This window comes from Pseudonaja textilis, chromosome 1, assembly GCF_049901715.1.
Source record: "Pseudonaja textilis isolate UNSWEBS1 chromosome 1, rPseTex1.2, whole genome shotgun sequence".
Taxonomy (NCBI): domain Eukaryota; kingdom Metazoa; phylum Chordata; class Lepidosauria; order Squamata; family Elapidae; genus Pseudonaja; species Pseudonaja textilis.
Window position 1 is genome coordinate 264088308 of NC_141990.1, and position 14738 is coordinate 264103045.

Genomic DNA, 14738 nt, shown 5'->3' on the forward strand with positions numbered 1-14738 from the left:
GGGAAGGTGGGTGTCCTCAAAAATAGTTACAGTGCCTTCCCAACCGATGGTCTATGAAAATGGGGGTGCCTGAAGACATGATCAGTAATTTCATGCCATATATTTAAACTTCTCCAGCAACTAAAAGGACTAGAAATTTGCCTTGAGTGGGGGCATTCCTAAAACTATCCCTAAAGAGACAGATGGCTGCATAAGATTGCTCAACTCTGTCTGGTTACATGCCAGAGGGGGGCAATAAGAATACTTTCAACCTATAATCAAGGGAGCAAATGGACTATCCCACATGGGGGCAGAGATGGAAATAGCTGAATATTTACAGGATGGTCTCAATCTATTCAGAAAGGAGCTTGAGTCAGAAGGCAGGTATAAAAAGCACAAATATCTTAGCAAATCTTCCACATCGTGTTGTTTTCATGTGAGTCAGCAAATGGATTTTGTTTTTCTTTATTTCATAGGCTATTCAATGAAGTAAATGTAGCACTTACATTATTATAGGATGACCATCTTATTAATCACATATCCAAATACATTATTTATTCCTTATGAATCAAACTATATCCTGTAGTAACAAATAATGCTGCTTTAACGACAAACCTAGGAGGGATGAGTCTAGCTCCCTTTACATTTAAAAAAAAATTGATATAAAAGAAATTAATTTTATTTATATATTTTTTGCAGGGGATCAGATTACAGCAAACCTGCCCTTCCTGGAACTTTTTTTTTTCTTCCGTCTTCCATGTGCATCCCCCTTTCATGTCTTTCTAATGAACAAAAATCTCTGAAAACATCCAAATGCCCTGAAAAAACTTTGTTGAAATCAAGTTAAATAGCTATCGGATCCAGTAGACTGCACACACAGAGGTCAACGACTTGGAACGCAACAATACACAGGATGTATTGCACCTCCCTGTTTACGGTTCTCACGAGAAAAATATGTAGTAACATACCAAGGCCTCTAGAAATATAGCCCTGAACCTTCAGCATTTGAAGGAGTTGGTTATTTACACAGTTTTCTGATGACCATCTAATAAATTGTCCTTCTGCTCCTTATTTATGAGCAGTTCTATGTATGCACAGTCAAGGAAGCTTAGTTATAGATTATCCGACTCTACAGTATTAGTGGAAGCCAAGTCTCTTCTCCCCCTTCCCCCCACTTCTGTTCAATTGTGTCTAATTCTCGGACAATGCCTGGAGAAATCCTTGCAGTTTTCTTGGTAAGATTTCTCAGAAGTGGTCTGTCATTGCCTGCTTCCTAGCACTGAGAGGATCTGACTGGACCAAGATCACTCAGCAAGCTTTATGCCTAAGACAGGACTAGAATTCATGATCTAGTTTCTAGCCTGATGTCTTAACCGCTAGACCAAATTGACTCTATAGATTTATTGAAAACAGAACCCCTTCTTGATACTGATACTCAGATACCAAGGCACTTGATGAGTGCGTTAGAAAAATGAAATATCTGAGCTCTCCTTGTCAGCCATAGGGCTGGCAGTATTACTGACCCCAATTGCTAACCCAAAGTAGCTGGTGGCAGCAGTAGTAAGAAACATCACAATGATAAGCTTTCTTCAAAGACACGTTCTGGGCAGATGTGAGAAAGCAACAGGAAGAAGCACTTACACAGAGAAAAGAAAATGGTTTTTATTAGCTATAATAAAATCTACGTTCTTGGCACATGGAAAGGTATGTGTCTTTGTTGTGTGCATGTGTGTTTAGAATCCATTAAGTTTATATCAGCATACTGGTTTTCAATACTTTCAAACTGGGGTAATTCAGCCTGACATATTTGTATATATAAATGAAACATAACTTTAAGAAGTTGTTATCAAACTTCTTTACACTCAGGACAATTCTTCATTCACTCTAAAATATAGTAACTCCAACAGATGGTAATATAAATACTGACATATCGTATAATGAATAATGAATCCTAAGATGGCAGACCTCTCTCTAACATGTTATCTATAGGCACCACTATGGATGTGCTCAGTATTTTATGACTTCTTTAGTTACAAAAGACTGTTAGGATACCACCAACTTCAATGTGAACAGATGTCGTGGAAATTAATGATAAATTTATTTATAGATACATAGAAAAAGTAGGCATTTGACTACTGTAGTGTGTTTGTATACATGTGTATTTGGAGAATGTTTCAATTGGTCAAAATGCAATTGAAGGCCAGCATATCATTTTTAATTGTAGGAAAACTATATACTTTACATTTCAGAACTGCCCTGCTATAATTATCTGTAATTAATAAGTGAATTTAACAGGGGGAGGGGGAGACATAAGATTCAATCTTTTCCAAATCAGCAAAGATTCATTTCCTAGCCCACAAATCCTTGGGAGGAGATTACTAGTTGAGAAAGAAGCCAGAAATCAGCGTTTTCTAGCTTCTTCCTTGGAATTTATACCTTTCCAAACTGCCTAATCCAGTTTAAAACATGAGTAAGACATCTAACCACATAAGGACATAATAGTATGGTATTTCTATAGCAGAAACATTGGTAAAAGAATAAGTCAGAGAACAGTCTACCAAACGATAGAGCAGGATTTCAGGAACTCAACTTCTATGCCATACTAATGATTAGTAGGGATGTCTAAAATAATTGCATATTGAATCAGACTGGATATGCATTTCTTGAATTTAGAAGCTTATTTCTGTCAAAGCAACTATAGTGAACTTGTGGTCGTGTCAGCATGGACCTGGTTTTATAGTTATAAAGGATAAAACATGCTAGGATTTACCTGTATAACTCTAACATTATACTGCTTTAGCCACAATTTCATATATTCCCTCCCGATGTTAGATAAATATTTTTCCATAGTTTGGGGATATTAGACTTTATACTATTGATATAATATTTTTAAAGACTGAATTATATTACAAAAAAGAAAATAACCTATTAATATTTACAGCTGTAATCCTTCAAAATACCAAGCACTCCTTTTAGTTAGCTTTCTAGTCAACAGAAAAACAACACTGAGTCTCAAAATCACTGGAATAATTATTGGCTACACTCTTCCTAAGATCACATTCCATTCAGAGGGCAGGGTTTTAATCTCTTCTAGATCTGCCATTGATACCTAAGAGATCTAGTGTGGTGCAGTGGTTAAGGAACCAGGAGACCATGAGTTCTAGTCCTGCCTTAAGGCATGAAAGTCAGTTGTGTAACTTTGGGCCAGTCATTTTCGGCCAAACCTACCTCAGAGGGTTATTGTGGGAAAAGTGCAAGGAGGAAAGCATGTTTAGTTTAGTTTATTGTCATTGCACCTCATACAATAAATTAAATACCATCTTCAATGTACATTATGACTATGAAAATAAACACAAGCACACATCCTTCACATTCTATACATTGAATTGAAAATCCCTGACGTTGCATTAGTATTAGGTATTAATTAATTATGTTAGGTATGTTCACTGCCTTGAGTTACTTACAAAACAGTAAAGGTGAGATGAGAAAAAATAATAGCAGTAATAATAATATAGGCGCCTTGGGTGCAATCCCAAAACAACTGGAATACCACTTGAACACCACTATCTTTGACAAAATCACAGTCAGTCAATTGCAAAAGGCAGCTTTACTCACAACAGCTTACATCCTGTGAAGATACTTTTAACACTATTACCATCAGTATCCGCCTATCCCAATTGAGTCTTTGAAAAAGACTCAATGGGTTGATAAAAATGCCAAATCCAGTCTAAACATCTGGCTGATTGTGCAACAAACCAATAATAATATCATAAAAGGAAAACTTTTCTCAGCTTTGATAAATCAGCTGTGCTGATTTTTTTTCCTCTGGAGAGAAAATCCTAGGGGCAGTGATACATGGTGCTGATGATCTCCCAGTTGTGTATTTGTAATATGTTCATAATAGGACAGCCCTTCAACACGGCTTGGAAATTTTAACTGTCCCAAGATATGGCAGCATATATAAGGAGCCAAACTCCTTAAGAGGTGCTACATTATCCTCAGACAGAACTGCCGTCCTTGTTATCTTCTACATCTTAACTTAAACCATTCACTGAAGCCTTCCAAATTTTATATGCTTTAATCCGTGTTACTTGAAGGATTGCATTTTTTTGTGCTGACTGTTCTGTACATTCAGGCCTTAACACGCACCACCATAGATATGTTATAAAATCAATAATTTTGCTTTTTTTTTCCCGTGGTGCAGCCTATATATTATAGGAAAACTGTCGTTAAAATTTGAAAAGGGTTAGTGTTATCTTACTTAGGGAAATCAACTGAACTATTTACCTACTTACCTTTCATTCAAGTCTTTAAATATACTATGGGATATATCTTATTAACATATACTATAGCATATTTAATTATCTGATTAAAAAACATAATTTTATAATGTTTGTAAGAGCCAGTTTGGTGTAATAGTTAAAGCATCAGGCTAGAAGCCAGAAGACAATGTCTCCTTTCATGCCTTACCCATGAAAGCCAGCTGAGTGACTTTCAGCTAGTCCGTCTTTCTCAGCCCCAGGAAGGAAGCAATGGCAAACCACTTCTGAAAAACCTTGCCAAGAAAACTGCAGGGAAAGTGAAGTGTTTTTCAAATGAAAGTGTCATCCTCTAATTGCTTTCTGTCTACCCTTAGGAAGTAAAAATAGTGAATGGCTCACCCCAATGCATTTTTGGACTGCCTGGAAATTGGTCACCCATGTGCCCAGGGAAAGAAAAGGGACAAAAATAAGTTGGAGTGGCATTTTCAACTTGGGAGGGAAGAGGGAGTGGTGGGCAACTACTCTTACTTGCTGATAAATGGGTGTCATGGGATTGGTTAGAGCATGGTTTCACATTTCCAAGTGTGCTGACTAGATGAAAAAGTTTGACTCTTCCCGATATCAGGAAACAGAAGAAAGGGCTAGTCACCAATTCCAACGAAGAATGAATCAGCAAAATCTGCAGGGAGAGTGTCAGGAACTTATGATAAATTTAGGTGTAAGAAGTGAGACTTGTCACCAATTAGGACTTGGAGAACTGAGTGCTATGTGCAATAATCAAGTTCAATGCCATTTCATAGACATTCTCATAGATACACGCAACCTTATATGTTCGTAACAAATACACAGGGAGTCCTCAATTTATAGTCATCAAGTGAGTCATATGCTCATTAAGCAAACCCAGCTTCCCCAGAGAGGCATTGAGCAAATCACAACCAGTCATAAATATGAACTAGTTGCCACGCATCCCAATTGCAATCATGCAATTATACAGGTCATAAGTCACTTTTTCTAAGACTGTCACAACTTTGAACTGTCATTAAACAAACAATTGTACTTCGAAGATTATTTGTATATTATTCATAGCGCAGCTTTGTCCCAAGCAAGAGTGGGTAGCTTTTTTGGATCTAACAATTGTTTTATGTTTTAAAAATGAACAGAATAACACCAGGTAATCGCAATCAAAAAGTTGAGTGAGGGTAGCTAATTTGATGGGGGTTTTGTGTTTTGAAATGGAGGTTAAAGGTTTGCTGTTTTTTCTGATATGTAATGTTTCGAGATGATCTAGTGAGGGAGAAACTTTAACGTGCAAAAGAAAGAAGATGCAATTACTCCCTTGTAGTTTATACCACTCATTTGCTATCATTTAATATGCTAATATGCTGTATCAACCAAAGCATGAGAATTAATGTAATCACATCATTCTGCTTTGTTCAGGCCTCTACCAGAATTCTGTGTCAACTTCTGACTAGTGTACCTTAAGTTGCTAAAAAAAAAAAAACCTGGCCTATGCCCAAATGAATTTAAAATGCTTTGTCCACTTTCTTTCCAAACTCTTGAAGAGAGAGATTGCATCATTAAGCCATCCCAGAGAAGAGCAGAATCCCATTAGTTCTAGACAAACTTTAAAAAATATGTTCTGTTGTATTCTCACATTTGGCAGCTACAACTTTCTCTCCTATTAGCGCTACTTACCAGTGTCCAATAATATTCCCATTTCTTGTTATGTATTTCTCCCCCAACAGAAAATTGTACATCTCATTAATGGGAAAGGATTCCTCAGGTTTCTTCCCAAAGAATTGGACCGTAATTTGATCACTAGGAAAGGCTATATCCTCAGTTTCCTCTTATAGGCCTGAAATTTATGTCCCTTGCCCTGGTATTGGAAGCATGAATACTCTGATACCACAAATGGAGCATTGTGCCTCAGCCAAGGACAAAGGAAGCCAAGTAGGCCATAACCCCTCCCAGAACAAAATAACTCTGAAGCAAAATGAGCCACCTATTTTAAAACACTACAAATCTAATCCTTAGTATTTCTTTAGAAAATAATATTGAGGCAACATATTTAATTCACAACTTTTCGCTAGTAATTTCAAGTTTTTCCTTGATATCTCAGTATTTTTGTCCATTTCTATGGTTTCCACATTGCTCTGCATTTAATATAACTCAAAATAAGGCTTGCATCAGCCATATGCCTAAGCAAATTTTCCATTTAGCCTGCCATATAGGCACTATTTTTTCCAGTCCAGTTATGATTTTTTTATTCACAGAAACATGATTTTTCTCAGACTAAACTAATATGTACAGAAAACATAGTTCCATGGAAAAAAAAGTGTTTGCTGGCTTTTGGATTTTCTAAATTTTCTAAATTCTAATTTTGCCTGTTGAATGTTATCAGAGCTTCATCTGGCTTCTACCAATAGTATAAAGGGAATATGAATAAACTAACACCACCAATTGTTGGTGCTTAATTTTATCTGACTTGTGATGTGTCAGTTTGTAAGAGTAATCACTCCCTTGAATTGAGTAACTGCTTGTAATTGAAAGCTGAAACAATTTTAGCCAAACTGTCCAATTGGCGTTAGTCTTTTGCACCTTTGTAAAAAAAAAAAAAACTACTTCAGTTTAGTAACATCTGAGAGTATTCTGTCACACATTTCTGCTCTTGCCAAAACTGTGAGCCTGGACTTTCATTTGGCATTCTGAAACACATTATTTGTCCTTTTTAAAATATAATTATATAGCCTTGTTTGTATCTTGGAACCATTGTTTTACGGTGTGATCTATCTGAGCTTCAGTTGACAGATGGCCTGATATTCTTCTGCAGAGTTCTGTGCTACAGAATTTGTTTTATTATGATATTCTGAGGCAGCAATGAATCCCCATATTATGACAATCCTATCATCTTTTCCATTTCAAAACTAAGGTCTTAAAGTTAGTCTGCTAAAGTGTTCTGTAATCTTTATATTGATAGACTTCAACAACTTTTTAATAGAGTCTTCAGAATCATTTAAGGATGGCCCATAAGATGCCTGTAGAACCTGCATATAGGTAGTGCTCGACTTAAAACCACAATTAAGCCCAATTTTTTTGCTGTTAAGTGAGACAGATAGAAGCACATTAAAAAAATAAAGTAAAAACAAAAGTCACAATTGTTGGTGGATGGGCAAATCTGTCTAGTTTTACAACATTTGACTACATTCAAGGAGACAGAATCACACTGATAAATGCATACAAAAAGATCAGAATTCTCTAGGTGTTTTAGCAGGTAAGGAGTTACAAGGTAGATCATTGGATCCTTATGGAGGGTGTTGCATAGCAAGACATGAGTTGTAGTTTCAATTATCTCTTGTCTACAAGGTCACAGTCTTAGCTCATAGAGATCTTTTCGTTTAGGCCTTCCAAGACTGCTGTGAGGTGTGCACTGAAGCGTGCTCAAGTTATGGTCCATAAAATGTATGTACTGCAGTCCCAAATGACCTGATTGTTTAGTAAAATAGCATTCACACAACTATTTAGCCCTTTACATGAAGGGATTGAAATAGAGATGCAATTGTTTTTTCATCACAAGCAGGGTGGCTTTATGAAATAAATACCAAATTGATGGCATTTGTTCGTCCAGAATCCCTTTATGATTCATTATTAGGTCCTACATTAAGTTCTGATAACGTTCAGTGGTGGTGATATGCAAAAGTTTAGGAAACTCAAATGCTGAGAAGTCAAAGACAAATTTCTTAAACTAAAAGTGTTTCCTAATGAAACAGAATAAGGGGTAACTAATTTATTAAATTGTTCCCTCCAAAAAAAAAAAATCCAAACAATTTCAAAGTAAGCATTTAAAGCCATCCACCAGTAGCAAACTTAAAAGCTTACAGCTGTGCATCAGCCAAGCCTGCACTACTTTATGGGCTTCTTTGGGGAAGAACTTGTCTGGGAATAACAGATGGAAGAGATACAGGGAAGGACTAGCACTCATGATAAACCTCTTTGCTCAGCACAGGAAGGAGGCCAGATGTTATTAGTTTACCACTTCTCTCAATCTTAAACAGGATGTAGCACTCTTCCTTAAACAAAAACCACATTCAAGGATGCCTAACACCACAAAGAACGTACTATAGCTATTTTGGAAATTGAGATTGGAAAATCAAGATGGAGGTGCTCTACCTTTTTTTGAGAATGTATTGTTTGCAAAAAAACAAAAAAGGGAAATGCAATTTTTTGAGAATGTAACATGATGTTTGTCCATCATGTTCAAAGAGGACCTTGACATTCTAACGGGTGGTGGGCTGTCCACAGTGTGTCTGCAGGTGGCTGGTAAGGCCTATACAGGCACGGAATGTTCTGCCACACGTTGGGCAGATATGTGTGGGCACCATTGTTGCAGCATTTGCACCTCTGGCTTTGCAAAGTGCTCACTTCTTTTGTGCTGTAGTAGTTCTTTTGTCTTCAAATGTCTGGCAACCTTGGAGGATCAATGTGCGCCATGTCGATCGATCTTGTACCAGGGTTTCCCAGGAAGTAGTGTTGATGTCCAAGGACTTGAAGGAGGCTTTCAATGTGTCTTTGTATCATTTCCTTTTCCCCCCTTGTGATTGCTTTCCTTTAGACCACTCACCATAGAGGACCTGTTTAGGGATGTGATGGTCTGGCATCCTTGCAACATGGCCTGCCCACCATGTCTGGACTTTCATCAGCTTGTCCTGCCACCAGATCCTCAGTAGTCTGCAGAGGCAGGTTGTGTGAAAGTGCTTCAGTTGCCTTGCGTGTCTCATGTATACAATCCAAGTCTCACTGGCTTACATCAGGGTAGTTAGCGCTACTGCTTGGTAGACTTTGAGCTTTGTAGCAAGGCTTATTCCATGGTGGTCCTACACGTTGATCCCACATGTAGCCTATCATATGCAGAGCTTGCCTTGGCAATTCTGCAGTTGACCTCAATGTCAATTGTCACTGCACGGAAGATGCTGCTGCCAAGGTATGCAAATTGGTCCACTGCTTGTAGCTTTTGTCCCTTTACTGTGATGGTGGGCTCTTGGCGTTGGGCTTTTGGAGATGGCTGGTGCATTACTTCGGCCTTGTGTTAATGAGGAGGTTGAAGTTGTCACATGCTGCTGCGAATTTGTCCAAACTGGCTTGCATTTCCTGCTCTGATCCAGCATTCAGGGCACAGTTGTCAGCAAAAATGAGGTCTTGTAGCACAGTCTCCTTTATCTTGGTGACAGCCTGGAGTCTTCGCAAGTTGAACAGTTTTCCTTCGGTCCTGTATCTCAGGCTAACTCCCAAAGAACTGTTCTGGAAGGTGTGTTACAGCATGGCTGAAAACATTATGTTAAACAGGTTCAGTGCCAATACGCACCCTTGCTTGACACAGTTTGTAATGGGAAAGGCCTCTGAAGCTACTCTGTTATCCAGAACAAAAGCCATCATGCCATCGTGGAACTGATATACCATCAGGATGAATCTGTCAGGAAATCCAAACTTCGACATGTTGCGCCACAGACCTTTGAGACTGACAGTGTCAAAAGCCTTGGTGAGATCCACGAAGATGGTATAGAATTCATGATTCTGCTCTTGACACTTCTCTTGGAGCTGTTGGGCTGTGAAGATCATGTCCATCGTGCCATGCTCTTTGTGAAAACCACACTGTGTCTTGGGTAATAGACCCTGTTCCAGGTGGTCAGTCAGGCGGTTCAGCAACACTCGTGCAAGGATCTTGCCTGTGATGGAAAGAAGTTATATTCCTCTATGATTATCGCATATTTGTCTATTCCCTTTCCTCTTGTAGAGGTATACGATGGACACATCTTTCAGTTCCTGAGGAATGGAACCTTGGTTCCAGAAGGATTGGAAGAGCTGAGTGAGTTTGTCTACACCACCATCCTTATATACTTCCACTGGGATCACGTCAGATCCTGGGGCCTTGCTATTGGACAGCTGGCTGATGGCCTGTAGGGTTCCAGTCTTTGATAGTGGGATGTCCAGGCTGTGATTGATATCCACTTGGAGCATTCTGTTGATCACCTCATTGTTGATGGAAGATGGGTGGTTCATACAACATATTGCTATTTTATATAGCAATGTCTTGACTGGGTTCACATAACATTCTAACTCATTAGGAGATTTGTAGCATATGTTGTATGAGTCAGGAGGGTTTCCAATCATGGTTTAATCTTGGTTCTTATATAAGAGCTCAGCCAACTGTGGCTATGTTGATTAAATTATATCTGAATACATTCTGTGAATGCAACCACTAATTGAACATTAGGCTTTAAGGCCTAATTCTTCCAATTCTGCAACACTTTTATCTTGCATTCAATTTCCCTTTAAATTATTTCTTGTAAAAATATATAATCGTAATTTCCTCCTTTGATTTGATCTTTGGCTTCCTTACTAATCCGTTTAGATGTCACCCTACAAAAGTCAACAATTTGTTTTAATTTTAAAGGTTATATTATTCCTCTGACCCAGATCATGCAATCTAAAATAAAGAGTGGCAAAATATACTTCCTAGACTTTACTGCCGTGGACTCTATATGAAAGTTTACTTGCCCGAATACCTTTTAAAAGGCATCTGCCCAGAAAGGTAGGCTACATCCTTTCCTGTCTTATGTTTTTAACCTGATTATAGGAAAACCTCTTTTCAAATAGTAGCAGAATCTCTCTCTCTCTCTCTCTCTCATACACACATACATACATACACGCACTTACACATAGAGCCATATACTGAAAAGGCCTTGAAGATCCCTAATGCTTAAGAATAAAGAAATCATGTTATCCTTTGTAAAGCCAGGTTGCAATTCCTAAAACTATTCCATAGCTAGCCACCATTCACTTTCAATATAATGATTATTTCTTCATAATATGAAACAATCATATTACATAAAATAAAGCATCTTCCTAATATGTTGATCCATTATACTTATTTTTAACAGAAGCTGAATCTTGGCTTCAAATCGGTTCCATCACATTCCTTGGAAACACAGCTTTCTTCTTTTTAGCATTTGTTCTGCTTGGTTGCAGGGTCCTTCTTTTCTTTGTCTTTTGAAATGTGCTTGCCTAATTCTCATGGTGATGCTACCAATGCATGATGTGATAAAGGATTCATTCTTCAGCCAGCTTGTTACAGAACTTGATGTTTTTTGAGGGCCAACAGACAGGGAATGACTTCAGTGCCTAAGGAAGCACATGGTATCTTGGTTCCTAGGCTCATGCTCTCAGCCACTGTAGTACACTGTCTCTCTTGTCATGCAATATGTACCCGGAAAAATGCAGTTTTTCCTTAAATACATCACTGTTGTGTTTAGTAGAGTTAGACACACTGAATGAGTACTGAAGAAGCAATGGTGATCCTTTCAAAAGCATAGCAGCTCAAGAGAAAGAATGTTTCCAGCTGTAGAACCCAAGGAGTTGCAGTTGAAGTTAAACCATAACCTTATAAAGCCATTCAGCAGCCATGCAGCATCTTTTCCATGGAAAATTGGAAAGATATATTCATCTAGGTTCTGAACAATTTAATTTCAAACCAATGATTTCTATTTCAGCTACTGTCTCTATAGATTTCACTTCAAAAGAGCAGCTCTTGGCTCAAGTACTAAAACCAAACTTCTACAGTTGGGAAATTATTGTAGTGATAAATTTGTCAAGACCATGGTTTTGTAAAAAAAAGAAAGAAAAGAAATATGTATCTCCTTCTGCTTTAAAAAAGGTAGAGAGATCAAAAACATTTTAATAATACTTTATTTTTAAACAAAAGTATCTTTATATTTTAAAAAGCACTATTTTATATTATTTGCAATAATGTCAATCAATTAGAAATGTATGAGTTGCATGTGCAGACATTTCAATGTCTGAAGTAAAATGTGACAAAGGCAATAATTTGAATTGCCATAACATTCACAGGACCTTTTAACGTAAGACAACTCAAACCTTGAAGTTAAAATTAGATTAAGGATCAAAAAAATCAAATCAAAATTAAAACTACTAGAGTAAGTTTACATTTTTGAAATACAGACAATACACATGAAGATTTAAGGTTGTAGAAAATAATATATCAATGAAAGACACTAATAATTTGCTGCCTTAGTGGGAAGAACATTTGAAATATAAAAATATTTATTATAAAAGTTATTCTTAATAGTTTGAACGAAGTTAATCAGTTTTTTAAACAAAATTGTGATGCTTAACTGTTTCTACTTTCAGTTTTGACAAGAATCATTAACACTGTGCTTTAAAAACCATGTACAATATATAACATAATCATTGTTTTTAATTACAGACACACAACCTGAGGTCTCAGGAGTATACATTACTCCCAAATTATTGGGTGCAGCCTCCCTCGAGGCCCTACAAAATTTCTCCCTGAATTGTAATTGTCAGGCAGGACAATTATTGAATACATGAGGAATGATTATGTCTGGTACTAACTCTTAGTGATTACATTGATGGATTTTCTCCGTGATGACCTTTGCCTAATTTGCAGGTCTTCCAACGGTGCACTCATTGCCACTGTAATGGAGTCCAATTCACCTTTCTGCTGGTCATCCTCTTCATTTCTTTCCGTCCATCTTTCCCAGCACAAGAGCCTTTTCCAAGGAGCTGGGCCTTTGTATGAAGTTTCCAAAGTAGGATAATTTGAGTCTGATCATTTTGTGCCTTGAGTGAGGGAGTAATTACACTGTACTTAACTTAATGCTAACTACATTTTTATCCCTGCTCGTCACCTTTGCCCCTCATGGTCCGACATCCTTCCTCTGCAGCATGTTAAATTATGAAATACAGGCATCAGCTCCCAAAAAAGATATTGCATAATTTCCATTTTAGTGAATAACTGAAAACTCTGGTAGACACCAAAAAGAGATGAAAAGGTTTGGGAAAACTTAAGGGGTCAATTGCTTAACAGAAAGAAACATAGAAGGCGTAAATGTTTTATTTTTAAATAGTTCTTTTATCTCTCACATTTTTCTATCTGTGTTCCTGTTTGCTTTGTATATTTTGCTACATTGAAAAATTCTAAATGAATACATAAATTATATGGACAGACAGGCACACATGTAGTGCTTGACTTACCATTCATTCATCAATCACTAAAGCACTGGAAAAAGTTACTTATGGTTTATGATTGGTCCTTGCACTTACAACTGTCACATGCACATCCCCACTGTCTCATTATCAAAATTTGGGCTGTTGGAAACTGTCATATATTTACACAGTTTCCGTATCCTGGGGTCATGTGATTGCAATCTGCAACATTCCCAGCCAGCTTCCAAGAATAAAGTCAATGGGGAAAGCTAGATTCATTTAATAACCATATGATTCACTTATAGTAATTTGCTCAAAAGCCGTGAAAAAAGATCATAAAAAAAGGAAAAAAGATCATACAATCAGGTGTGACCCCCTTAACAATCACTTTACTTAGCAATGGAAATTCTGGCCCCAACTGTAATAATGAATCAAGGACTACCTGTATATATATACACATATAAAGAAAACTGAGACATTAAGAGTAATTATGACCAAGATTCTCCCCCCTCTTCCAAATTTGGAGAATGAAGTTGTATCTAGAGATAACAAGCAACCTATAAATGAAATATTGCTTTTGTATTTCATATTTTGAGATTGTACAATCACTAACACAGGAAAGTAATATATAGGAAATGATACTCTTGAGTTGGGCAGAATTATACTTCGAGTGTATAGTGAAAATAATTCAAGGATAGCTAACCTAAACAAATACAATAATAATAACTGCATGTAATTGGGCCTCTATTGTTTATAGGGATGAAAATGTTAACATATCTGGACTAATAAATACAAGGTATATAGTTCTACTGCAATTATCAACCCACCCATGAATTGACTGCTTTATCTTAGTAAGAGTCACACGTCTCCATTATTTCTATTCTGTTTTAACACAAGGATACTAGTAATCTAAGACATTTGTTGTGGCGATTATTGATATAGTACTTAATGATACATATCAACTGACTAAAAAATTAAGAGATCCTGTCAACACATGGGCACAACGCTGCTTACAAGTAAAACCTTGTAGGTTTATAATCCATGAGAGGACATCTATATACAAGCAGCTGTATATATTTCTAACTGCAGTTAACCTTCAATTAACTTACCTTACTTTAGCAGTCTCTAGATGCAATATACAAACTATTCATCATTTTATGCAGTTGTTACATTACACCCTTTGATGTATGCATTAAATCCCATTTCAGATTTTTCTCTTGTATTACAATCCTATTCAATTGACATTTGAACGAATTTGAATCTAACAGTTCTGCCCTCTATTAGTTTATTAAATCAAAGGTTTACTGTACTCTTAATCACATGATTTGAGAATCTTAGACAAGCCTACAAAATTTTAATTCCTGCATAGCAGAAATATTGTCTCAACTTGTTGTAAAGTATGCGAAGGATGGCTAACTTGTGAAAGAAACACATTGTAACCTACCATGATTATGTCAGATAATACCTAATACAACA

At 36.9% G+C, this 14738-nt stretch overlaps 1 protein-coding gene across 27 annotated transcripts in view; it reads right to left on the reverse strand.

The window, feature by feature from the left end:
- Positions 1-14738, reverse strand: part of PACSIN3 (protein kinase C and casein kinase substrate in neurons 3) — a 32871-nt gene that overhangs the window by 13310 nt on the left and 4823 nt on the right. Inside the window, exon 1 of one of the 27 annotated variants that reach the window (XM_087921510.1) lies at positions 4450-4614. The exons of 25 other annotated variants lie outside the window; for them this stretch is intronic. In XM_087921510.1, coding sequence (XP_087777636.1) covers positions 4450-4453 — 4 coding nt within the window. In that variant the 5' untranslated portion in view covers positions 4454-4614. Of the gene's footprint in view, positions 1-4449; positions 4615-14738 lie in introns of those variants that run through there. One more of the 27 variants, XM_087921522.1, reaches the window with a different exon arrangement.